The 27,425-nt window shown below is 43.2% G+C and overlaps 1 protein-coding gene and 1 non-coding gene across 2 annotated transcripts; one reads left to right on the top strand and one right to left on the bottom strand.

The window, feature by feature from the left end:
* The first annotated feature begins 1,338 nt into the window (after nt 1-1,338).
* NMBR (neuromedin B receptor) lies at nt 1,339-26,825 on the top strand. The gene is made up of 3 exons (XM_038741712.1): nt 1,339-1,742; nt 22,119-22,464; nt 26,424-26,825. The coding sequence occupies exons 1-3, from the start codon at nt 1,339-1,341 to the stop codon at nt 26,823-26,825; spliced, it is 1,152 nt and encodes a 383-aa protein (XP_038597640.1).
* LOC119923797 lies at nt 24,870-25,007 on the bottom strand. The gene has a single exon (XR_005448973.1). It is a non-coding gene; the product is annotated as a small nucleolar RNA SNORA7 (small nucleolar RNA).
* Nucleotides 26,826-27,425: the final 600 nt, after the last annotated feature.

The raw sequence follows: 27,425 nt of genomic DNA on the forward strand, positions 1-27,425 counted from the left end.
CGCAGCAGACGCTGCTTTTCCCCGGAGCCTCGTCGGGATGATGATGATGAGAATGGGATTTGTGAAGCGCTTCCTGTGTGCCAAGCACTGTTCTAAGCGCTGGAGCCCTGATCTAAGCCTGGAGCACTCTTCCAAGCGCTGGCACGCTGCTCTAAGCGCTGGCGCACTGCTCTAAGCGCTGGAGCCCTGCTCTAAGCCTGGAGCACTCTTCTAAGTGCTGGCACACTGCTGTAAGCGCTGGAGCCCTGATCTAAGCCTGGAGCACTCTTCTAAGCGCTGGCGCACTGCTCTAAGCGCTGGAGCCCTGACCTAAGTAAGCCTGGAGCACTCTTCTAAGCCCTGGCGCACTGCTCTAAGCGCTGGAGCCCTGATCTAAGCCTGGAGCACTCTTCTAAGCGCTGACACACTGCTCTAAGCGCTGGAGCACTGTTCTAAGCGCTGGGGCAGTGTTCTAAGCCTGGAGCACTCTTCTAAGCGCTGGCACACTGCTCTAAGCGCTGAAGCCCTGCTTTAAGCCTGGAGCACTCTTCCAAGCGCTGGCACACTGCTCTAAGCGCTGGAGCCCTGATCTAAGCCTGGAGCACTCTTTTAAGCGCTGGCACACTGCTCTAAGCGCTGGCGCACTGCTCTAAGCGCTGGAGCCCTGACCTAAGCCTGGAGCACTCTTCTAAGCGCTGACACACTGCTCTAAGCGCTGGAGCCCTGATCTAAGCCTGGAGCACTCTTCCAAGCGCTGGCACACTGCTCTAAGCGCTGGAGCCCTGATCTAAGCCTGGAGCACTCTTCTAAGCGCTGGCACACTGCTCTAAGCGCTGGAGCCCTGATCTAAGCCCGGAGCACTCTTCCAAGCGCTGGCACACTGCTCTAAGCGCTGGAGCCCTGATCTAAACCTGGAGCACTCTTCCAAGCGCTGGCACACTGCTCTAAGCGCTGGAGCCCTGATCTAAGCCCGGAGCACTCTTCCAAGCGCTGGCACACTGCTCTAAGCGCTGGAGCCCTGCTCTAAGCCTGGAGCACTCTTCCAAGCGCTGGAGCCCTGATCTAAGCCTGGAGCACTCTTCTAAGCGCTGGCACACTGCTCTAAGCGCTGGAGCCCTGTTCTAACCGCTGGGAAAATCCTCTCCGAGCATCCTCTCCCGGGTGGGATAGCCCCATTCGCCACCCAGCCGTCCAGGACTGATTCCCAGGCGGGCAGGGCGCCCACTCTCCCAAGCCTTGCGCGAGGCGCTGCGTCCCCCCGCAGCGGGCCCGCAGGGGCAGGGGAGCGGGAAAAGGTGCCAGAGGGGCTCGGCCCTCCGTCCCCCGGAGCGGGAAAGGCTACCCCCGAGAAGGACCCCCATGGAGAAGCAGCGACCCTCCGTGCCACCCCCGCAGCTGGGCGGGCAGCAGAGCGGCTCCGCGCCCGGCCTGCCCGAGCCCGAACGGGGCACGGCGGTGCTGGTCATCCGCTGCGTGATCCCCTCCCTCTACCTGCTCATCATCACGGTGGGGCTGCTGGGCAACATCACCCTGGTGAAGATCTTCGTTAGCAACAGCGCCATGCGGAGCGTGCCCAACATCTTCATCTCCAGCCTGGCCGCCGGGGACCTGCTGCTGCTGGTCACCTGCGTGCCCGTGGACGCCTCTCGCTACTTTTTCGACGAGTGGATGTTCGGGAAAGTGGGCTGCAAGCTGATCCCGGCCATCCAGCTCACCTCCGTGGGAGTGTCGGTGTTCACCCTCACCGCCCTGAGCGCCGACAGGTGAGCCAGAGGCCTTGGAGGGAAGAGGACACCGGGGGATGCGAGAGGAGTGGACATAGATTGAGGCGGGTGGAGACGGAGATAAGAAAAAAAGAAAGTTAGGGGCTCGGGCGGAGAGAGGCAGAGACAGGGAAGGAGTGTCAGGCAGAGAGAAACAGAGGGAGAGACACGAACAGCCAGAGCTAGAGAAAAAGAGTGAGCCCCAGAGGAAAAGTAGAGACAGGGAAGGAGTGCCAGGCAGACAGACAGAGGGAGAGACATGAAGAGTCAGAGTTAGAGAAAAAGAGAGAGCCCCACAGGAAAAGTAGAGACAGGGAAGGAGTGCCAGGCAGAGAGAAACAGGGAGAAACAGGGAGAGAGCCAGAGCTAGAGAAAAAGAGAGAGCCACAGAAGAAAAGTAGAGACAGAGAGCCTCAGAGGAAGAGAAAAGTAGAGACAGAGAGAGCCTCAGAGGGAAAGAGAAGTAGACAGAGAGAGCCCCAGGGGAAGAGAAGTAGAGGCAGAGTCCCAGAGGAAGAGAAGTAGAAACAGAGCCCCAGAGGAAGAGAGAAGTAGAGACAGAGGGAGTCAAGAGTGAAGTTGAGACAGAGAGAGCCACAGAGGAAGAGAGAAGTAGAGACAGAGCCCCAGAGGAAGAGAAGTAGAGACAGAGCCCCAGAGGAAGAGAAGTAGAAGCAGAGTTCCAGAGGAAGAGAGAAGTAGAGACAGAAAGAGTCGAGAGAAGTAGAGACAGAGAGAGCCCCAGAGGAAGAGAGAAGTAGAGACAGAGCCCCAGAGGAAGAGAGTAGAGGCAGAGAGAGCCATAGAGGAAGAGAGAGGGAGAGAGAGAGAGAGAGAGAGAGAGAGAGAGAGAGAGAGAGAGAGAGAGATGGAGAAGAAAGAAAAGGGAAAGGTTTGCAAAGCTGGCAAAGAAAAATAATTTAGTAAAATGGGCCAGTAAAAGAGTTTTGTGATGGGTTTTCTTTAAGTCTCTAGATGGAGAGACATGCTCTAGATCTAGTTTACCTGGGTAACCCAGCCAATATTGGCTGGGTCATCCAGGTCCCCATATCCTGCTGTTTCCCACAGAATAACAGTTTTTTCCCCATCAAAATCATCTGAATAATACCCTAGTTTCTCACTTCAGTAGTACTGGGTGAGGTGGTTGGGGACTAGGAAGGGACAGGGATATAGGGAGGCAATCTTCGAGGCCAAACTGTCCTTTTCCCTGCCTCTGATATTTCAATACACCCCCTAACATATTTATTATTAGTGGTACTAGTTATGGTGTGTATTGGGCATTAAGTGAGTACCTTGAGCCTTATTAAGCACGTGGAGGATAAAAACAGAAGCAAAAGACTTGTTTCCAGCCCCCCAGGGAGTTTATGTACTAATAGGAGAGACAGATCTAGAAATATTAAATGTGTGTCTACATACACAAGTACTGATGGTATTTGTAGATGAAAATATAATTGCAGGAGGTGGCCAAAGGGATTGATAGCAATTGGGTACTGATAAGTAGGCTTGTAGGAAAAGATGGGAGTATAAGGGGCCTTTGAAGGTAGAGAGAATTGAGGTTTGGAAGATATGGGAGGGAAGGGACCAGTAAGATGTCAGAAGTGGGTAAGATGAGCATGGTACAGACAGCAAGGTGGTTGGAAGGAGTGAAGTGTATGGGCAAGGGAATAGGGAATAAGGGGAACTGACAATAAAAGTGTAGAAAGCAACCAATCAATCAATTAATCAAACATATTTATTGAGTGCTTGCTGTGTTCAGAGAACTGTGCTAAGTGCATGGGAGAGTACAGCATAACAGAATTGATAGACTCATTCCCTGCCCACAACAAGCTTACAGTTTAGAAGGGGAGGCAGATATTAATATAAGTAAATAAATTATGGATATGCACATACATGCCGCAGTGCTGAGGAAGGGGTAAATGAAGTGTGTAACTCTAAGTACAAGGGCAATAAAGAAGAGAGTGGGAGAAGAGGAAATGAGGTCTTAGTCAAGGAAGGCCTCCGGAGGAGAAGTGTTTTTAATAAGGTTTTGAAGGTGGGGAGAGGGATCGTTTTTTGGATATGAAGAGGAAGGGCTTTCCAGGCAATAGATAGGATGTGATCAATAGGTTGGTGGTGAAATAGCTGAGATTGAGCTACAGTGAGTAGGTCAGCACTAGAGGAGTGAAGAGTGGGCAGGGTTGTCACCGAAAATTAGGGAGGTAAGGTAGGAGGGAGCAAGGTGATGGAAGGCTTGAAAGTCAATGGTAAGGAATTCTTGTCTCTTCTTGCTTCAGTCTATACCTCACTCTGCTGCCCGGATTATCTTTCTGCAGAAAGGCTGGGCAAGTCACCCTGCTCCTCAAAAATCTCCAGTGGTTGCCTATCAACCTTTGCATGAAGCGAAAACTCCTCACTATCAGCTTCAAAGCTCTCCATCACCTTGCCCCCTCCTACCTCACCTCCCTTCTCTCTTTCTACAGCCCAGCCCACACACTCCACTCCTCTGCCCCTAATATCCTCACTGTGCCTCGTCCTCACCTGTCACTCCGTTGACCCCTGGCCCATGTCCTACCTCTGGCCTGGAATGCTCTCCCTCCTCACATCCGTCAAACTAGCTCTCTTCCCCCTTCAAACCCTACTGAGAGCTCACCTCCTTCAGGAGGCCTTCTCAGAGTGAATCCCCCTTTTCCTCTGCTCCTCCTCCCTTTCCCATTGCCCCTAAACCCTCCCTCTACTCTACTTCCTCCCCCACCCCATAGCACTTGTGTATATTTGTACATATTTATTATTCTATTTATTTTATTAATGATGTGTATATATCTATAATTCTATTTATCTATTTTGATACTATTGATGTTGTCTACTCATTTCATTTTATTGCCTGTCTCCCCCTTCTAGGCAGTGAGCCCGTTGTTGGGTAGGGATTATCTCTATCTGTTGCCAAATTGTACTTTCCAAGGGCTTAGTTCAGTACTCTGCACATAGTAAGCACTCAATGTATATGAATGAATGAATGAATGAATAAGAATGTGGGTGAGCAACTACTGTGGGTTTTTGTAGAGTGGGGAAAAATTAACTGAAAAGTTTTGTAGAAAAATGATCCATGCAGCAGAGTGAAGTGTGAACTAGAGTATGGAGAGACAGGAATCTGGAAAGTCAGCAAGGATGCTGATACAGTAATCAAGGTGGGATAGGATAAGTGCTTGGATTAACATGGTAGCTGTTTAGACAGAGAGGAAAGGGTGGATTTTAACGATGTTGTGAAGGTTGAACTGACAGGATTTGGGGATAGATTGATTTTTTTGTTGAATGAGAGAGATGAGTTGAGGATACCACCAAGGTTATGGGCTTGTGAGACAGGAAGGATGGTGGTGCTGTCTACGGGGATGGGAAAGTCACAGGGAGGACAGGGTTGCAATGGGAAGGTACGTTGTTCTGTTTTGCACATGTTAAGTTTGAGAATTACAAGTAGAGGTGTCCTGAAGTTAAATAGGAATGTGAGACTTCACAGAGAGAGCAGGGCTGGAGATCTAGATTTGGGAATCATCTGCATAGAGATGGTAGTTGAAGCCTTGGGAACAAATGAGTTCTTCACGGGAGTGGATTAAGATGGATAATAGCCAGGGACCCCGAACTGAAGCTTGAGGGACTCCCACAGTTAGGAGGTGGGAGACCAAGAAGGAGCTGGTGAAAGAGACTGAGACTGACTGGCCAGAGAGATAGGTGGAAAACCCGGAGAGAACAACCTCACTGAAACCAATGTTGAAGGCAAGAGAAGGCAGTGGAAAGCCAATGGTGGAATGTCCCTGGTTGATGCAGAGACGGATGGAAAACCATCGACGGGTATTTGAAGAAAGGCAGCTCTGTATTGAGCAACGTTTCAGAAAAGTGATCTGGGCAGGATTGTGGAGTATGGACTTAGGGAGGAAGGGACTGAATAATAATAATAATGATGGCATTTTATTAAGCGCTTACCATGTGCAAAGCACTGTTCTAAGTGCTGGGGGAGGTACAAGGTGATCGGGTTGTCCCACGGGGGGCTCACAGTTTTAATCCCCATTTTACAGATGAGGGAACTGAGGGACAGAGAAGTTAAGTGACTTGCCCAAAGTCACATAGCTGACAATTGGCAGAGCCAGGATTTGAACCCATGACCTCTGACTCCAAAGCCCGTGCTCTTTCCACTGCACCACACTGCTTCTGTGAAGCAGGGAGATCAGAGGCTGATATAATAGCCCTATCATGATCTGACAGGTGCTTCAACAAGGATAGTGGCTGTATGGGTGGAGAGGGAGGGATAGATCTGAAAAATGCTTCTGAGCAAAAATCGGTAGATTTTACCAAAAAATTGAATGTGAGAGGAGAAGGATAGTGAAAGGTGAAGGTGAGACTGAGGTTGTCCACTTCATTCACGGGTGGGGGGTGGATAATGATGTTTTCAACAGAGATGGGGAAGTTGAGAAGGGTGAGTTTTAGAGGGAAGGTGCGTTCACTTTTAGATGAGTTCAGTTGAGTTTGAGATTGCTGGTTGGTCCAGGTGGAGATGTCCTGGAGGCAAGAGAAAAGGTGGAATTGGGTAGTGGCTAGCAGATCACACCTGACGAGTTTCCAGTACTCTTCCAGTCACGACTACAGGAGGGAGAGTCAAGCAGAGGCATACCCATTCCATTCCTAGCTTGGGCAGTGGCTAGTGAGTGGAAGACACATCAAAACTCACTTGTGCTGGGCAGCAGCAGCATGGAGAGTGTCGAGGTCAGAGAATCATTTACTGTGTGAAAGGAGGCAATGGTAAACCACTTCCGTATTTTTTACCAAGAAAGCTCTATGGATATGCTACCAGAATGATTGCAGATGGAAGTGGGGCATTCTAGGAGAGATGTGTCTGTGGTAGCGCTATGGGTCGGACACAACTCGACAGCCTAAGAGAACCACAACAAGCAGATCGGGGTAGAGACATAGATTTATTAGTCACCCACATAGAGTTGGTATCTGAAAATGTGGAAATGAATGCAATCCCCCAGGAGAGTGGGTGTAGAGATGAGCAAGAAATCTGATACAAAGCCTTGTGGGGATATTCAGTGAGGAGATAAATGGTGGAAGAGGAGGCAGGAAAGAAAGCAGCAGAGGTGGTTAAAGAAGGAAGAGGAGAACCAGAGAAGTACAAATTGGCAAAACAAGATCAGATAGCATTCTACTGAGAATGCTGATGTCAGATGAGAGGCCCAGAAGGGTTAGGGGAGAGGGTAGAGCCAATTAACTTAGGAAAGCCACTGGTGACTTTGGAGACTGTGTGCTTGATGGAGTGAAGTGAAAAGTCGGACTTTTATCTTAATCTGCCTTAAATTGAAGGCCAAACAATGCCATCTTGTGACAGAAATTAAGCTCCTCAATTTACTCGAGACATTTTTCATTCATTCTGTGACTTACAAAAATGAACATTTAGTAGAAAGTCCTTAGTTCTGCTCTGCTCATGAATGGTTCATCCCATTTAGGGAAGTGATCCATATGAAAAGTTTTCAAAGCTTTGTTTTTTCTTCTTTATCACGTTTGAGACTACTGAGAAGGTGAAGAGGAGAGATGAATCATCATCCAATGAATTTGCTCAGTGTATGTGATCGATATGGATCACTGTAACCCACATGCCTTTTTTGTTCAGTATAAGGTTGGGCTTGGGATCTGCATTTTCAGAATATGTGCCTCCATTTTGGACTTCACCTTGCCAGTAAGGGCACAGCCTAAACATAGATCAGGTGGTCTAAACCATTTAGGAAGTGGTACGTTTGTCTATAATAGGCAGTTAACTTTTTGGAATAAACAATTGATATTGGAAGGCACTCCAAATAACATTTACTTGAACTATGAAAGATCCACGTCTTTCAAAATGTCAATTTTCTTAATTTTCTGATACATGATATTTCATTCATATCTTTAGATTTGATCACTAAAAATGCCAGAAGGGGTCATCCTATTCACTCTTCTGGAGCCAAACACAGCATGAACCAAGGCCAGCTGGCTGCCAGGAAGAGGAAAAGCACCCAAGTGGCATGAAATATTTTCCCTTTGCACTAGAGAACTGCCCTCAGTGAATGGCTTTTGGCATCCCCCAGGCCACTTACTTCTTTGGATTACACAACTAGGATTCTTGGGATAAAACACAACTGGCCCTTGCATGTATAATCTGAAGATGCAGAAGGGAATTGCATTTTCTTCCTTCCCTTTTCTTGTCCTCTCTCCATCCACATAAGGGCATATTAGGATTAATCATATGAGTGGCTATTATTTTAATTCTTTTTTTTCCCTTTCACCAGCAGCATTCAGTTGAAAAAGCTTAGTTTTAGAGGGTTAATTGCCTATTGGGTAATTTGCCTAGTTGGGTATTTGATAAAATAAGTAATTTAATTTGGTCTATTTCACCCAAATATGTATTTTCAGAAATTTGATCAACGTAATTTTTCTTCCATTACTGCTATGGAATTAATTTGAAACATATTAAGAGCGATCGACAGAGAACTACTATTTCTTTTAATCTTGGCAAAGGAAGTGCCAAACAATCCTCTTGGAGTTTGATATGCTTGCAAAAGCAAACAGAACAAAACCCCACCAGCAATAAAAAAAGAGTGCTTTATGTATTTTAACTAAAGGTTTTTATATTTAGAACCTGTCCCTGAGATAATTTTATCATGCAAGATTCAACGATGAAACAAAAATGAAAGTTAATTCATTTAGTGAAGCTTTTACCTAATCCTTTTAGGCCCACAATTCTGGTTAAACAACTAGGGGCCTTAATACCAAATTCTGCCTGTCTCAGACTCCGCAGTCATTATTATTTAATGGATTTCTTAAGCACTTATTTTGTGCAAAGCACTGAAAGCTTTTACACAAATTTATTTCATTTGATCATTACAACACCCCTTTGAGGTAAGCATTATTTCCCCTATTTTACAGGTGAAGGAACTGGAACACAGAGGGGTTGAGTGACTCGGCTAAGGTCACACAGTGAATCAGTGATGGAACTGACATTACAGCCTAGAATTCCTGATTCCTACATCTGAACTCTCTCTGATAGACCTCCTCTAACTCCACAGTTGATGTCAATTTCAATTTCTGAGGCTTTATAAAGGCTCCCTGGATTTTCATTTGGGCATGTGATTGGCTCCCAGTTTCTGAAGGAGTCCCCTTTGTCATGCAGTGGACTCTATTTTTTATATTAGTTTCCTGTTTTGGCTTGCTCTAATGTTGTGTTAAGTTGTTGGTGTTTTTAATCCATTATTTTTATTTATTTTCACCAACTCAAAAGGCTGGAAGAAATCTCATAAAAACAGCTAATCTATTTCCTCATTCAGGCTAAAGGGAACTAAACCATCTCAAAAGGTTAGTTGTACAATTTTGTTAAAAATCTCTAGATTTCCTAATATCCTCTTTTAATCTACCAGTCATCGAGTGCCTATTGAATCTGAGGGAAATATGTTTTCTGCCCTGAGGGAGCATAAAATCTAGTCCAAAAGTAAAATCCAAATCTAGTCAGAAAGTAAAAGCCAAATGAAGAACAAACATCAAGTAAGAAGCAGTACAAATGCATCAGGATAAAGCATCTGAATAAATAATTAATATATGAATATATGAAAAAAATATATATATATACAACAAATGCCAAGGGGCATCTGGGCCTAGGATTGGAGTGTTATGAATTAATCAGGAAGATCTCCTGGAAGAGGTGGGATTTTAGGAGGACTTTAGAGAAAGAGGCAGCTATAGTCTGTGAGGAGAAGCAGAGAAGCAGCATGGCTCAATGGAAAGAGCACAGGCTTTGGAGTCAGAGGTAATGGGTTCAAATCTCCATTCTGCCAATTGTCAGCTGTGTGACTTTGGGCAAGTCACTTAACTTCTCTGTGCTTCAGTTACCTCATCTGTAAAATGGGGATTAAGACTGTGAGCCCCCCCGTGGGACAACCTGAGCACTTCTAACCTCCCCAGTGCTTAGAACAGTACTTTGCACATAGTAAGCTCTTAATAAATGCCATCATTATTATTATTAGGAGGGAGTTCTAGGGTTGGGAGAACATCATGGACTAAGGTTTGGAGGTGGATAAATTGAGGTATGGTTAGAAACAGAGTTTAGAAGCAGCAAAGGTTAAGAGTTGGAGAGTAGGAGCTGATTTTTCCTTTTTTTTGGTGGGGGGAATTTGTTAGGGACTTACTATGTGCTGGACACTGTACTAAACTTGGAGTACATATAAGCTAATCAGGTTGAACACAATCCATGGCCCATGAGACTCACAGTCTTAATCCCCATTTTACACATGAGGCAAAACTGAGGCACAGAGAAGTTAAATGACTTCCCCAAGGTCATACACATATAAGTGGCAGAGCTGGGATTAGAACCCAGGACCTCTGACTCCCCAGGTTCTTGCCCTATCAACAGTGCTTCTAAAGTTGGAGTTGGTGGAGAGTGTTGAGGAGTCAATGATGGAGCTTTCCGTTAATGTGGAGGGAGATGGGAAATCATTGAGGTTTTTGAGGAATGGGGAGATGTGTGCCCCGTGATGCCATAAGATGATTCAGACAGAAGCATGAAGTGGGAATTGAATGACGTGGGGAAGGGCTAGAGTCAGAAAGACCAGGGAAGAGGCTGATGTAATAGTCTAGCCTGCTTCAATGTCCTGTAGCCCTGAAAATCAAAAAGTTATTTCCAATGACTCATCTGACCATGACATTTTCAGTCCAAAGAGGGATGTGCGTAATATAGAGGTACATCTCCAACAGCTAGGCTCAGACAACATAGACTGAGAAGGGAGAGGAAAGTGGAATGAGAAGACAGATGTAGTTGGATTTAGGATTGCAAAAAGATGATGGAAAGAAGTCTCTCACTATAAAAAGTGGTGGAGAAGGAGCAAGGCTTAGTGGAAAGAGCGGCAGCTGTGAGTCAGGGGATCTGTGTTCTAATCCCAGCTCTGCCACTTGTCTGCTGTGTGACTGTGGGAAAATCACTTAACTTCTCTGTGGGAAAGTTACTGTACCTCAGTTACCTCATCTGTAAAATGGGGATTAAGACTGTGGGCCCACATAGGTCATGGACTGTGTCCAACCCAATTATCTTGTATCTACTTGGAAGTTTAGTATAGTACCTGGCACATAGTAAGCACTTAATGGATGCCTTTACAAAAAATAAAATCAACACTAAAATATCATATACACAATCAATTTTCCACTTCATTCCACAGAAGCACTTCTAGATAATCATTTTATGACATTCCTCTTGTTTCTTTATCATTTTTGTAGTCCCATTGTGAATGTGCTTCCCTGGGAAATGACCATATCACTCAGGGATGCACAGAATTATCCCAAATCAATCAATCAGTAGTATTTATTGAGTACTTACTGTGTTCACTAATCCAGGATTTATAGTCACCCATGTCTAAATATTTTCCTTGTAGTTTACACCCATTCTTCTTTGCCCTGCATTCAGTGAAAACAGAGAAGAGCTATTCTCCATCATCAGTAAAATATTTCTTTATGAACTTGAAAATTGGTATTCATTCCTCATTTCAGCTTTTTTTCTCCAGGGTTGGGTAGGTTCTATTTTGCAATTCTTAAATCATTTTCATTGGCTTCTTCTGGACTCTCTCCACATTCTTATTTGATGAGTTCTTTCTGCTTCCTTATTTGTTTATTATACCTTTGGGCATCTCTGATAATTTGAACCACGGCTTTTTCTGTCTGCTGCTTTAGCAAAGGACTTTGCTGAAAGGCGAAAAAGAAATGAAAAAATCAACACTAACCATTTAGTTTTTTATCCTTTTCTTTTAAATTTTCTTTCTTTTCCTTAAGCTTAAGAAAAGTCATATAAAAATTTGTGACCTATAATAATAACAATAATAATAATTATGGTGTTTTTTAAATGCTTACTATGTGCCCCACACTGTTCTAAGCACTGGGGTAAATACAAGATAATCAGGTTGTCCCACGTGGGGCTCACAATCTTAATCTCCATTTTACAGATGAGGTAACTGAGGCACAGAGAAGTTAAGTGGCTTGCCCAAGGTCACACAGCAGAGAAGTGGCAGAGGCGGCATTAGAACCCACATCCTCTGACTCCCAAGCCTGTGCTCTCTCCACTAAGCCACACTGCTTCTCTAAAACCTTGACTCTTGTTTTTTATATTTTTAACATAATTACAAAACATTATAGACACCGTAACAAATAATCAGTTCTTCCCTTACATAAAATTGAAACTAACATCTGAAATTCCATCTAAGGCATGTTGTCCAATTTAAATAAAGTAGAAGCAGTGTGACTTAGGCCAGGCTGGGGTAAGAGAAACCTCCAGGGCTAAGCCTGGGACCTGCTAGAGGGGAAAGTTTTAAAATTGGAGTCATCATAAATGAGCTCCATTGATAACTATTTCCAGTGTCCCCCACCTGGCTCTAAGGGGCAAAGAGCGCTAGTTAAGGCTGTCCAGCCTACCCCTAAGGAAGGCATGGAGTTAAAGCTGCTGGACCCTGTCCCCTAATCCAAATTTAGGAGAGGAAATAATAATAATAATGATATTAATGTTGGTATTTGTTAAGCACTTACTATGTGTCAAGCACTGTTCTAAGCACTGGGCGGATACAAGGTAATCAAGGTTGTCCCACATGGGACTCACAGTCTTAATCCCCATTCTACAGATGAGGGAACTGAGGCCCAGAGAAGTGAAGTGACTTGCCCAAAGTCACACAGCTGACAAGTGGCAGAGCCGGGATTAGAACCCATTGCCTCTGACTCCCAAGTCCATGCTCTTTCCACTGAGCCACGCTGCTTCTCTAATGGCCCTTTCCTGCCATCCCTTCCCTTGAATCAGCAACTATTCTTAAATGAATATCCCATTGATCAATAGTTCACCTTTTCAATACCCAAAGCTGCCCAGTTTCGATTTCTGACCTTCATAAATGAATGCAAACAATTTCAGTAGTCAAAACTAATGAGTCTGAAATTCACTCTCCGTCACCTCTTTTAGAATTCATATTTCCATAAATGCCTTCCAAGAACAAATATACTCTTAGGTACATTTCATCTCTCGCAGTTCTACTTGAATGTCAATTCTATTTGCTACAACACATGAAAATAGTCTTTGATAGAATGTTCTTTGGTTAAATTCATTCTGCAACCAATATGTGAAATTTGTGAAGATCAGGTGGCTTCTTCTCTTTCTTGTATTTGAACACTGCTACAATTGGTTGGAATTTCCCAATTTAATACACGTCACTATTAATCCGAATCAAATCTGTTTGGATCCCCATTCCTGGAGGCTATTAATCACCAGGGCTCTTTGGTGAAAGCTTGAAGGCCTGGCTGACTAAAGGTGGAAGACAAATTGTTTTCATTGTACCTGTCAGATTGATGTCAAACAATTTGTGTGTGATACAGCTGGTCCCCAGAACACAAAATTAAAATAGATGGGATTCAACAAATGATTCCAGGAGCGGTGACTATCCATGGCATGCAATTGCTCTTGTTGCAATTCGTTTGTTCAGAAATTACATGGTATAGAATTGCAGAAATGAGGGTGCATGCTAGGGTAGGATACTTAAATAGAAATAATGAAGAACTAACTCATAACTACATCTCAAATGGATAAGGTTATCTTCAAGTTTTACCCTATATCCTTTTGGCCACTGGCAACACACTGGATTGCTGAGAAAACTGGAACCATTCATTCATTCATTCATTCAATCGTATTTATTGAGCACTTACTGTGTGCAGAGCACTGTACTAAGGAACCAAATTCCATGTTTTTACATGTTAGAAAAAACAAAGAGGATTTTGACTCTTCATTTACCATTTCTTTAACATTTTTGGAAATACAGTTTTGGAAGTGAAGCCCGTACTTCACCATCATAATTAAAAGCATTCAGCATCTACACTGGGGGCAAAGCTATACTCAGCCCCTTGAGAATAGATTGAGAAAAGTTGAATAAAAGCTTTCCCTACCCACAAGGAGTTCACCATACAGAGAAGCAGCATATCCTAAAGGAAAAATCATGGGCTTGGGAATCAGAGGATCTGGGTTCTAGAATTGTCTGCTGGGTGACCTTAGGTAAGTGAGTTAACTTCTCTGTGCCTCAGTTTCCTCATTGGCAAAATAGGGATTAAATGCCTGCTTTTTCCACCTCTTAGATTGTGAGCCCCTTTATGAGAGGGACTGTGTCCAACCTTGTATCTAGGTATCTACCCCAGTGCTTAGTCTAGTGCTTAGTACATAGAACAGAAAAAATGAACAATTTAGCATTTAAAAATTTTAACAAATGAGAAAGGCTTGTTGTGGGCAGGGAACGTGTGTTCCAACTCTGTTAAATTGCACTCCCCCAAGCGCTTAGTGCTCTGCACACAATAAGTGCTCAGTAAATACAACTGACTGAAAAATCAAGCAAATGAAGTAAAATGGTGGAAAGCTGCATGGTGGTTTCTCTCATCTTCCTCTTTCCTGTTTCAGGAAAGAGAAAAAAATTATGAGGTCCATTTGCTCCTTCACTCACTTTCTGCTCTTGTAAGTGTAGGGTCTTGGGAACTGAAATGGTCAGCAGCACATTTGTGGCAGTCCCTTAGACTCTGTAGTCCCTGAACAGCCTGGCCCAGTGGCCAGAGACCTGATCTTCCCTCCCTCCATAACCCATCCCTTGAGGATCATGGACCAACCTTGTTTGTTAAGCACTTACTATGTGCCAAGCACTGTTCTAAGCACTGGGATAGAGACAAGGTTATCAGGTTGTCCCACGTGGGGCTCACAGTCTTAATCCCCATTTTACAGATGAGGGAACTGAAGCACAAGTTAACTGACTTGCCCAAAGTCACACAGCTGACAAGTGGCGGTGCTGGGATTAGAACCCATGACCTCTGATTCCCAAACTCACGCTCTTGCCACTAAGCCACGCTGCCCAGGGGCTAGCCAGAGTAGATGACACTCTCCCCCTAATCTGTTATCTAAACTAGTCTCTCCTGAGGATAACCCAGGAGTATTTAATGCATCCCCTCAATAGTCAATTCAAAAGATAACCCTCTCCTCTTAAATCTCCTCTCCTCTTAACAGGACAGGGACTGTTTCTGACCTGATTAATTTGTATCTGCTCCAGTGCTTAGTACAATGCTTGGCACGAAGTAAGCACTAAAATACCATAATTATTAATGACATTAATGAATTCCTTCATTCATTCCAACAATGTGTTAAATAGAAGTAAAGGCATTGTTAAATAGAAGTAACAGTTAAATTGAAGTAAAGTGATTGCCCTTTTCAATGTTCAGACAACAATAATAAATAAATAAATAAATAATAATAATGATGGCATGTGTTAAGTGCTTACTATGTGCCAAGCACTGTTCTAAGTGCTGGGGTAGATACAAGGTAATCAGTTTGTCCCATGTGGGGCTCACAATCTTCATCCCCATTGTACAGATGAGGTAACTGAGGTCCAGGGAAGTTAAGTGACCTGCCCAACGTTACATAGCTGACAAGTGGCAGGGTCAGAATTAGAACCCAAGACCTCTGACTCCTAAGCCCGGGCGCATTCCACTAAGCCACATAATGAACAGAGATTCCTATAAAAGAGCACCCTGAAAAAAGGGAAAGAAACTGCTCATACACTGGTTTAGGGACCAGTGAATTCTGACCTGCAGAGCAGAGACCACTGTCCTCTGGACCCCTGTTATACTCTTCCAACACTCCTTATCCCTCCCCAGTTCTGTCCTTTAGGTGGGCATCCATGCCTCTGATGTCAGTCTGGGTGGGCAGGGCATTCCTGAGGTGGGTCTGCATTCATTCATTCATTCATTCAATCGTATTTATTGAGCTCTTACTGTGTGCATAGCACTACACTAAGCGCTTGGGAAGTACAAGTTGGCAACATATAGAGATGGTCCCTACCCAACAGTGGGCTCACAGTCTAGAAGGGGGACACAGAGAACAAAACAAAACATATTAACAAAATAAAATATATAGAACAAATATGCACAAATAAAATAAATAAATAGAGTGATAAATTCGTACAAACATATATACATATATACAGGTGCTGTGGGGAGGGGAAGGAGGTAAGGCAGGGGGATTGGGAGGGGGAGGAGGAGGAGAGGAAGGAGGAGGCTCAGTCTGGGAAGGCCTCCTGGAGGAGGTGGGCTCTCAGTAGGGCCTTGCCAAGCTGGCTCTCTTCCTCCCTTAAAGGCCCTACTGAGAGCTCACCTCCTCCAGGAGGCCTTCCCAGACTGAGCACCCTCCTTCCTCATCCCCTCCTCCCCCCCTTCATCCCCCCCGCCTTACCTCCTTCCCCTCCCCACAGCACCTGTATATATGTATCTATGTTTATACGTATTTATTACCCTATTTATTTATTTATTTTACTTGTACATATTTATTCTACTTATTTTATTTTGTTAATATATTTTGTTTTGTTCTCTGTCTCCCCCTTCTAGACTGTGAGCCCACTGTTAGGTAGGGACTGTCTCTATATTTTGCCAACTTGTACTTCCCAAGCGCTTAGTACAGTGCTCTGCACACAGTAAGTGCTCAATAAATTCGATTGAATGAATTAATGAATGAATGAGGTCACCAAGGGAGTGAGTGTAAATCGAGAACAGAAGGGGACCAAGAACTGAACCTTGAGGAACCCCCACAGTAAGGGGATGGGAGGGGGAGGAGGAGCCTGTAAAAGAGACTGAGAATGAACGAACGGAGAGATAAGAGGAGAACCAGGAGAGGACGGAGTCTGTGAAGCCAAGGTTGGATAGCGTGTTGAGGAGAAGGGGGTGGTCCACAGTGTCGAAGGCAGCTGAGAGGTCGAGGAGGAATAGGACAGAGTATGAGGCATTGGATTTGGCAAGCAGGAGGTCATTGGTGACCTTTGAGAGGGCAGTTTCCGTGGAATGTAGGGGACAGAAGCCAGATTGGAGGGGGTCAAGGAAAGAGTTGGCGTTGAGGAATTTGAGGCAGTGTGTGTAGACAACTCATTCAAGGAGTTTGGAAAGGAATGGTAAGAGGGAGCTGGGGCGATAACTAGAAGGTGAGGTGGGGTCAAGAGAGGTTTTTTTTAGCATGGGAGGGACGTGGGCATGCTTGAAGGCAGAGGGGAAGGAACCAGTGGCGAGTGAGTGGTTGGAGATGGAAGTTAAGGAAGGGAGAAGGGGCAGAGCGAGAGATTTCAGAAGATGAGAGGGAATAGGGTCAGAAGCACAGGTGGCCAGAGTAGCACTTGAGAGGAGGGAGGAGAGCTCATCTGAGGATACTGCTGGGAAGGATGGGAGAGTAGCAGAGAGCGTTGAGAGCCGGGGGGGTTGGAGAAAGTGGGGGAGTGACTTTGGGGAGCTCAGACCTGATGGATTTAATTTTATTAATGATGTAGGAGGCCAGATCGTTGGGGGTGAGGAAAGGAGGAGGTGGGGGGGAACCGGGGGCCTGAGAAGGGAGTTGAATGTACAGAAGAGCTGACGGGGATGATGGGCATGGGTGTCAATAAGGGACGAGAAATAGTTTTGTCTGGCAGAGGAGAGGGCTGAGTTAAGGCAGGAAAGGATAAACTAGAAGTGAAAGAGGTTGGCATGGTATTTAGACTTTTGATAGCAGCATTCAGCAGCTCGAGCATAAGAGCGAAGGAGGTGGACAGTGGCAGTGATCCAGGGCTGTGGGTTAGTGGTATGAGACCGGCAAAGGGAAAGGGGAACAAGTGAGTCTAGCTGAGTAGAAAGAGTAGAGTTGAGAGCAGTAATCTGATCATCAAGATTGGGTAGAGAGAAGAGGGAGGTAAGGTGGGGTTTGAGGCGCTCAGAAAGATGGCTGGGGTCAAGAGAACGGAGATCTCTGTGAGGGAGTAATATGGATTTGCAGGGCAAAGGAGTGTGAGTGAGGAGGCAGGTGAGAAGATTATGATCAGAGAGGGATTTCGGAGTTGGTGAAGGTGGAGACAGTGCAGCGGTAGAAGATGATGAGATCGAGGGTGTGACAAAGTTGGTGAGTGGGCAAGGTGGGGTGGAGCAAGAGGTTGGCAGCGTCAAGGAGAGTTAGAAGGCGGGCGGCAGAGGAGTCACCAGGGATATCTATGTGGATGTTGAAGTCTCCGAGGATCAGAGTGGGCATGGAGAAGGAGAGAAGGAAGGTGAGGAAGGGGTCAACAGGGTGTCTCTGGTTGGGAATCTGTGCAGTACTTGCAGAAGGGTCATGGTCAAGTCGGTTATTATGACCTTCTTGGGCTGACTGTCTGGGGAATGTTTCCCTGCCCCTTCACTATTGACAATCTCAATTACTTTCCTGGTGACTACAGGAGAATCTATTCTTTGTTGTAGCTCTATTGAACTTTCTCCATTGTTCTGATAATTGCCCTGATTCCATCATCCTTCTGAGTTCTATATACTGTTTTGTAGTCCCTGACACATACGTCTGTTGTTACTGCCAGGAACTACTTGCTTCATCATTCTCCTGCTCCTTCCAGTGTTTCTCAGGCATACAGTTTGAGTACTCCAACATGAGCCGCAAGACTCCTCAACTTCAATGCCTAGTTTCTGTAACATAGCGAATGGGTAAAAGAGAGTTGGAAGGAGGGGTGTAAGGAGGGATACCAATCTGCTTAATTCAGACCCGGCTCCAGATGGTAAATGAAAGAGGCAGTCAATCAGTGGCATTGATTGTGTGCTTGCTGCATGTAAAACACTGTCCTAAGTGCTTGGAAGAGGACAATAAAATGCAGCTGCTAGACACAGTTTCCCAACAAGGGGTTGGCTGCAGGTTGATGGCTTTGAAAGTGCACAGCTTCTTTCTAAGTCAAATGTGATCCCTGGACAAATAGGGATCTGGAAGTAAAATGCAATGGATCTAGTGGATCTAGTGGAAATATTAGGTAGTCAATATTCTCCCTGGAGAAATTCTTTTGGTTTGAAGGTTTGGGCAGTCTTCCATATGGTGGATATTATTTCTTTGCAAAGAGTGTGGCCAAATGTCTGAAGGCAGCCCTGGCTTCATTCCCAAAGAGTTTTGGTATTCTTTCCTTCCTCCCCTCCCTCCAATTTGCGGTCCTGAAGCACAACCTCTCAAAGAAGCAGTGAGGTGTTGGGGCAGGATAAGCGTCTTCTGGCCAATAGTTGTCTCACAGGTATCCTCTGAAGTTCACTTCTACTACTTTCTTGCATCTTAGAGACAGAAGGATGATAGCTGACTCCCAGGGGCAACCCAGATGTTCATACTCTTATCCTAACAAAAACACGAGTAAAGGAGCAAATCTGGGCAAACCTAGGAAATATAACAAATCTGTTAAATCTGAGAGGTGTCTTTTCTCCTCTCTGCTCATTGGGAACTTCCCTTAATGTGAAAGAAATAACAACTTTATTTTCAGTAAAGTTCTCTGTGCCTCAGTTACCTTATCTGTAAAATGGGGATTAAGACTGTGAGCCCCATGTGGGACAACCTGATTACCTTGTATCCACCTCAGCACTTAGAACAGTGCTTGGCACATAGTGCTTAACAAATACCATCATTATGAGAAGCAGTGTGGATTAGTGGCAAGAGCAAGGGCTTGGGAGTCCAACCATGGGTTCTAATCCTGCCTCTGCCACTTTTCAGCTGTGTGACTTTGAACAAGTCACTTCACTTCTCTGGGCTTCAGTTCCCTCCTCTGTAAAATGGGGTTTAAGACTGCAAGCCCCACGTGGGACAACCTGATAACCTTGTATCTCCCTCAGTGCTTAGAACAGCGCTTTGCACATAGTAAGCACTTAATGCCATTGTTATTATTATTGTTGTTGTTATTATTATTAATGGAAAATATAAAAACAAATTCCAAGTAGCTATTTAATTTCCAGAGGCAAACAGTTTCATTAAATTGTTCCAACTGGTTGCCTCAGGGGAAAGAGTAGTGAAGAGGTGTGGCAGATAAGCTCCAGAGGCTCCTGAGGTCCCCAAAAATGGCACCAAGAATTGGTGATGGCATTATGTTCACTCTGACAAACTTTATACCAAGTCGCCTCACCATAAACAAGCTGTCATGTTTAGGGGTGGTAAAAACAATTAAACTAGAAGATTAATTCTTCTAGATATTATTCTGCAAAAATCCTTTACTTTGATATCCTAATGTCATGGAAAAGTACAAATCCCTAGGTTGGTGTTTACCTGTGATCTTGTTCATATTTTCTCAAATTATTTTAAAGTTATTATAAGAAAGTGCAAGCATGAGGAGCAGTGTGGTTTATGGAATAAGCATGGGGCTGGGAGTCAGAGGATCTGGGTTTTAATCCCAGCTCCATCACGTATTTGCTGTGTGACTTTGGGCAAGTCACTTCTCTGTGCCTCAGTGACCTCATCTGTAAAATGGGGATTCAATATTTGTTCTCCCTTCTTCTTAGACTGTGAGCCCTGTGTGGGAAAGGGAATGTGTCTGAATTTATCATTCTCTATCTTTCTTAGTGTTTAGAACAGTGCTTGACACATAGTAAGTGCTTAACAAATATAATTATTATTTTTAAGGGAAGAAATTAGAGAAGACTTTTAAAGAACAAGGTAGTAAGGTAATAAGGCTTTGAATCTTGAGTACAGGGTTGGAAGATGACAAAATCTTCATCATTATGAATTTTCTATGAATCAATAATATTTTTTGATTACCTACTATTTGCAGAGCATTGCCCCCAGTGCTTGGGAGAGGACAATAGAGGTAGAAGTAGTTTCAAATCCAGTAAAAGTTAATGAGGCTTTTTGTTTGTTTTCTGCAGGAAGTAATAGTTGTGCTCCAAAGATCTAATAGGCAAGATTCAGCAAAGAGTTTAATGATGAGGTTCTTCAATTTGTTAGATTTTCAAATAGACAAATAGCATGTAATTGCTTTTTAAATCAATAATATTGCTTTTCTTCTCTAATTCTAATTGTTCCTACTTCTCATATTTTAATTTTAATCCTGGGGGGAAGAAAGTTCCCTTCAATACATGCTATATCAAATTGAGCTTTTGCCTACATTTGAACTATCTCTACATGAGAAAACCTCATCATCCAACATTTTTCCCCACAGAGTTTGAATGAAGCACCTTTCATGTTTTTGGGTCAGAGTTTCTAATGAGAATTGCATGTCCTTTTTGGTCACCATTTTTGAAAATATGCTTGGAGAGATGTCAGAGAAGCACAAAGGGTGCTTCAAATGATAGAAAATAGGTTATTTGAAGGAATATTGAAAGAAACAAATGATTTTAACCCAGACAAGACAAGATGTAGAACTAGCAAAATGAGTTCTTTATGCATAACAAGTATTCTTTATGAGATCACTCCAACTAGTATTTTTCCACACCACCAGAGGAAGAGGAAAGAGAAAAGGGGCTCAAATTATAAGCAGGATAATATTTGGCTGGATATACGGAAGAATGTTTTGCAATCAGAGTGGAAAAACACTGGAACGGACTTCTGAAGGAGACTGTCGGGCTCCAACCCTGAGGATACAATATTTTACAAAAGAACTAACATCCATCTCTTTTGGAGAGACTAGTCATCATTAGCCTACAGGCAGAATATTGGACCAAATGACCTCTTTCAGATCTATAAATCCATGACATTTTTCAGTTCCGTTACCATCAACCTTCAGTTTAGCCTTTCATAAATACAAACACTATTACATCTAAGGCATCATAAGCAGATTATTCCCTCAAGGTTGTAAATTTCATTTCTATGTTTAAATTGAAACTGGGACTCTGCATGTTTGTTCTTACTTCACCTATGCTTTTAAAATTTCTGTTGCCAAATAGTAGATGATGTCATTTGTAAAGTTTTGCAACATATATTCTTTAGACAATGCATTTCTTGGGAGAAATGCATTTTGTTAATTCCTGATCTTCTGTGGTTATGGGAGAGAAAATGAACTTGTGTAAATGAGGTCCATAATTATCCCAAATCTTATTTTCAACTTTGGGTCCCACTAAACCTTTGATCAGAGCTGCTGACAAAGAAAAAAAAATGAATGGATTTGAGTTATATTTTAGTTAAGGTATGTATTAAGTGCTTCTATGTGTCAAACACTGTCCTAAGTACTGGCGTAGATAAAAAGTAGTCACATAGTCCCTCTCCAACCCTGGTGTCAAAATATAAAAGGTAAGGAGAACACCGAGGTATGGAAATGTTAAGTGACTTGTTTAAGGTCACATTTGTGTAAGGCCAGGTTGGGATTAAGACCCCAAATCTCCTGATTCCCAAATCCCTAGTCCCAAACCCTTTTCATTAAGTCAAACTTCCTTCGCCTTTTGGTCTTTTCCTTGGCTGCTGTCAGTGGAGAAGCTAGGTCTTAATGACCATCAGATTAGAAGAAGGAACAAAGAATCTAAATAACCCACCCCCAAATAATTGAGCATAGGCTCTTTTTGCAGATGCAGAAAGTAATTTGAAAACTAATGTTTTCAAACATTTCCTCTCTTTAGGTTCAAGGCAATTGTGAATCCCATGGATATCCAGACATCGAGTGCAGTTTTGTGGACATGCATTAAAGCCATTGGAATTTGGTTGATCTCTGGGGTACTAGCAGTACCCGAAGCCGTTTTCTCTGAATTGGCACACATCAATGACACGAATGCCAGCTTCACTGCTTGTATACCCTACCCCCAGACTGATGATTTACATCCAAAGATACATTCTGTGCTAATTTTTTTGGTGTATTTTCTTATTCCACTCACCATCATTAGTGTTTATTATTACCATATTGCAAAGACATTGATTAAAAGTGCCCACAATATCCCGGGAGAATACAGTGAACATTCCAAAAAGCAGGTAAGAGATTAGTGGCAGCAGGTACAGTAGCAATTGGTCTTTCTACATAAAGTGTATATTTGTCTACTGTTGCTTTTTGAATTTAAAGCTAAAGCTGTTAACACTGTTACTATCCTACTTGGTGAGTGTAGTTGAAGTGTCTAATATATGAACAACAGTTCTTTTCACAGGGAGTACATTCTTGTCCCTTTGTTTCCCTCAACTGAGGGCAAAAATGTAGGTAATTCTGGAACACTTCAAAATATTTCAAGACATATTACAACATTCCTGCCCTTGCCACAAATTGCTATGTTGATGTAGTAACCTCTCTTTGAAAATGAAGCTGATGAAACAACATAGAAGGAATCAAAGAGCAATAAAACATTTTCTTAAACAGTGATCTTCACAACATCCCTCAATTGAGGGCACAAATGTTTTTAGAAGACAGGAAGGCACAGGGCCTGAGATGTAGATGGATCAGGTAGATATTGAAGCAGGCAGGAGAGAAGTTTGAGGAGGATAAGAGAGGCAATTTGGCAGTGCTTCTTATTCCTTCAGCTCACTGCTAGATACAGAAAAGTTATGACTGAAACTGAGCAGGTTCAACATAATAGCAGATTAAAATTTAATTGATCTGTTGAGAACTTGCCAGCAAGCAGTGACTATTTTAGAGCTCATCCCTGATGATTTTGATTTTGTCAGCAGTGTTTTTGGCAAGGTCATCATGAACTAGGTGGAGCCCTTGGGGCTTTACGTGGGAGTTAGAGGTCCTAAATAAATTGTTGGGAGCAGTGAACATGGGAGTCAATGAAGTGGTGTTGCTGAGCAATAGAGAGGGTAGAGTTCTTGGAGGCGAAGATGAATCTGAAATGACCAAAGTTGGCTTGATGCTTAGATTTCTGCTACCCGAGCTCCATGGCATGAGTTCAGGACTGGAAGAAATGTACTCAGGCAGTGGTGTAGAGCTGGGGGATAATAGTGTAGGATCAAAGAAGGGAGGGAGGAGCAAGGGAGTTGAGCAAAGGAGTTTATTATTATTAATAAATAATAATAAATAGGATGAAGTTGGGTGAGTGGATTTATGTGTTAAGGGAAGGGATTTTGAGTAAGGAGTACAAATGAGGTAAATTTGACTTGGACTCATTGGAGAGGATTTCCTAGCATCCATTTGGAGTCAGAGGCTGACAATTTAGCCCTCACTGGCCTACACAGGCACGCATCCTGGCCTGCGTCAGTGCTGGCCTGCCTTTACCATTGCTTAACACATACTCTCAAATGGTGCTTCTTTTTCTTCTCCACATGTCCCTACTCCTACAGAAGAGGAAAAAGACTGTTTTGCCAGGTTGGAATGAGAAAAGGCCAGAATGTATAAATAATATTTTCTTCCAATCAGGTGCTGAATCCTCTGCTGCTTTCTTCCTTCCACTCACTGGTAGATGCAATCAATCAATCAATCAGCCAATCATATTTATGGAGTGCATACTGTGTGCAGAGCCCTGTACTAAGCAGAAGGAAGAAGGTTGTAACTGAACCTGAGCAGATCCAACATCATATCAGACAGAAATTAAGTTGATCTGTATGAGAATTAGCTAGGGCAAGGAATGACTATTGTTTTATCTGAGCTCTTATTTTAAGAGAACACTTAATAAGCAGATTATACAACAGCAGGAAACTGTGGTCCAGTGAAACTACAGGAGTTACCCAAGGTCACCACTCAGTGACAAAGGCAGGAATACAATCTGGCAGTAGGCTAGGGTGATCTCAGAAAAGTCTCTCCAGTTGGTTGCTACATTTCATCTTTTAAAGTGTAATTACAGCTTTCAGTCATATTTTCACCGTAACCATGAGATGAGCAAATTTGGGTCAACCAACCTTAAACTGACAAATTTTAATTAAATGGACTCCAAGAAACAATATTGTAAGCAATTAGGAACACATAAAGGGCTAATATTTGTGTGACTGAAAATAATATCCAGGTACTTCATACTATAGCTTAGAAAATTGAGATCATCATATATGAAAACATTACATGGAAGTTATACCATATACTCCACTTATATCTTGAAGATATCAGGATTTTTCAGTCAGTGGTATTTACTGAAGGCTTACTGTGTGCACAGCACTGTGCTAAGCACATGGGAGGGTACATACAGGAAACTAGAGTTGATTAGGTACATTCCCTGCTCTCAAGTAGCTTACAGTTTTGTCATATGCCGTTGAGTCATCTCCAAACCATAGCAACAGCATGGACACATCTCTCCCAGAACACCATACCTCCATCTGCAATCATTCTGGTAGTGTATCCGTAGGGTTTTCCTGGTGAAAATTCGGAAATGACATACCGATGCCTTCTTCCGTGTAGTAAATTTGAGTCTCCACCTTCGACTCTCTCCCATGCTGCTGCTGCATAGCACAGGTGAGCTTTGATTTGTAGCAGATTGCCTTTTACTCGCTAACCACTGCCCAAGCTAGGAATGGAATGGGTATTCCTCTGTTTGACATTCCCTCCTGTAGCTGAGACTGGCAGAGTACTGGAAACTCTCCAGGTGCAACCCTGAGAGGGGGCTTATAGTCTAGATGTGAATTAATCAAATAGTTTGGTTCCCAATGAAGCCTGTCTGTTAACCCTGTTCAGTGGTAGTAGTGATGATTATTGGTCTCCAACAAGGCTTTTACTCAAAAGATTGAAATTGGGAGTGTTTTCCTACATACCACTGAACTAGAGCTAAGATTATCAACCTCCCTGTGTTCTCTCTATGCTTGTTATGCAACTGTAATATGGTTATATTGCACTCTTCAAAGTGTTTAGCATACTGCTCTGCACACAGTAAGTACTCAATAAATATGACTGACTGACTGTCTATGTCACCCAAATCAGATATGGGATTAAAAAATCTCAACAGGATCCACTTGAGGGTTTTGTGTGAGCAGCGGTGACCATGGCTGAACCAGACTGAAATGATATTATTCCAAATCAGGATTTACTCAAGAAACAAAAGTAAATAAAGATCACATAGAAAATATTAAAGATGAAAGGTTTGCAAGGTGATATTTACAGCCTCTGATGTTCAAGACTTGTCGGGAACAAGCTGAAGATTAGATTAACAGAAGTATAAAGCCATGAGTTAGGCCAAGTTAAGCATGGGGAAAAACTTACATATGCTAGTGGTAGCTTTCGGGTTGATGTGGGAACATTTCTACCAATGCTGTTATGTCATACTCTCCCAAGTGCTTAGTACAGTGGTTTGCACACAGTATGTACTCCATAAGTACAATTAATTGATTGATTGATTAATATGACAGGATATTGGGAATTTCTCATGGAAGGCTTGTTGGAGAATGCAGATTTTAGGAAGGCTGTTAACATGAGGAGAACAGTGGATTTGAAGAGCCAGATTTTCCAGTTTACTTCTCAGATTTTTTAAATGATCATGCTTGTTTGAACAGAGTGTAAGATCCCTGAGGGAAAAGATAATGTCTACTAATTCTATTAAACTGTAATTTCCTAAACCCTTAAAATAGTGAGCAACACACACTAAGTGCTGAATAAGTACCACTGGTTGATTGATTATTTTTCCTAGTTAGTAGACCTTCATGCCCGAAAAATACTTAATTTCAGGAAGTTTAATACCTCATTTATTGGCTGGAATAGTCAGAGATGATTTGGGTTAATAATTAAGAGCAACAGACCAAAGGAGAAACAAAATCACGACTCTTAGGAAGTTTGATGTTCCTGTAAAGTCACAGCTCTTTTCCTCATGGGTTTTTTTTTTTTTTCTCTGAGCTTGCATTACCTGTTCAATGTAACTAAGAATGGGATTTCAAAAATTGCAGCAGCAGAACTGCTTTCTTTAGTATTTTAGCCAGCTGGGTGGCATTTGAAGGGTTTGGAACTACAGGGCCAGCTTGTCTCATTGGAATGAATTTTAACAGATTCTAATTTACATTTCTCCTCTCGGCTGTTTTTCTCATCTTTTTAGATGGAAACTCGGAAGCGCCTGGCCAAAATCGTCCTGGTCTTCGTCGGCTGTTTCGCTCTCTGTTGGTTTCCCAACCACGTGCTCTACATGTATCGGTCCTTTAACTACAGCGAGATCGACCCATCCCTGGGCCACATGATCATCACATTAGTGGCCCGGGTCTTGAGTTTCTGCAATTCTTGCGTCAACCCTTTTGCACTCTACTTACTCAGTGAGAGCTTTAGGAGACACTTCAATAACCAGCTCTGTTGCAGGAAGAAGTCTTACCAGGAGAGATCTGCCAGCTATCTGCTTAGCTCTTCTGCCGTGAGAATGACTTCTCTGAAAAGCAATGCTAAGAACACAATGACCAATCCTGCCTTATTAAACGGGCACAGTGGGAAGCAGGAAATGTCTCTGTGACTTTAGTCATAAAACCCAATGCTTTAAAAGAACCTACAGGCTGAGCAATTTTTTCCTTCTTACTACAGTTGTTCATTGGATTCAGTAAAAGGCTGACTTGGCAAGGTCAGCTCAGTTAAGGCAGGGCAGTTAATCCCTATTTTGTTCATTGATCAGGATCTATATTTGTGCTTACTATGTAGAGAATCACTGGGAAATTAGTAGAAAATAACTCTGTTGAAAATAGCACCGCTACAGGGTTCAGGCAAGCACTGAAGGTGACCACAGAATCTTTTTTTGGAAGTTTTCTTCCAACACTATTCCATAAGTAGGTGTTTGTTTTCAGGATTTATCTAACCTAAAACCTTGGGTACAGGTAAAATCTCAAATATGAGAGAGGCCTGAATGTTCTGTTGGAAAGTGAAAACATACAACAAACCCACATTTGAAGTTTACCTGCATCTCAAGTTTAGGATATATAAATCCTGAAAACATTTAACCACTTATGGAACAGTGTTGGAAGACACCTTCTGGGAAAAATATTCTGCTGTCAATGAAACATAAAACATCCCCACTAAATGCAAAATAATGCCATACACTCAGGGAACATTAGTGTGTGGT

The sequence above is a fragment of the Tachyglossus aculeatus genome, chromosome 2 (genome assembly GCF_015852505.1).
Source record: "Tachyglossus aculeatus isolate mTacAcu1 chromosome 2, mTacAcu1.pri, whole genome shotgun sequence".
Classification (NCBI taxonomy): domain Eukaryota; kingdom Metazoa; phylum Chordata; class Mammalia; order Monotremata; family Tachyglossidae; genus Tachyglossus; species Tachyglossus aculeatus.

Excerpts from the sequence above, each read along its gene's own strand:
- NMBR (XM_038741712.1), top strand. The coding sequence starts at position 1,339 with ATGGAGAAGCAGCGACCCTCCGTGCCACCCCCGCAGCTGGGCGGGCAG. Across the intron at positions 1,743-22,118 it reads ACCGCCCTGAGCGCCGACAG|GTTCAAGGCAATTGTGAATC; the intron begins GTGAGCCAGAGG and ends TCCTCTCTTTAG. Across the intron at positions 22,465-26,423 it reads GTGAACATTCCAAAAAGCAG|ATGGAAACTCGGAAGCGCCT; the intron begins GTAAGAGATTAG and ends TCATCTTTTTAG.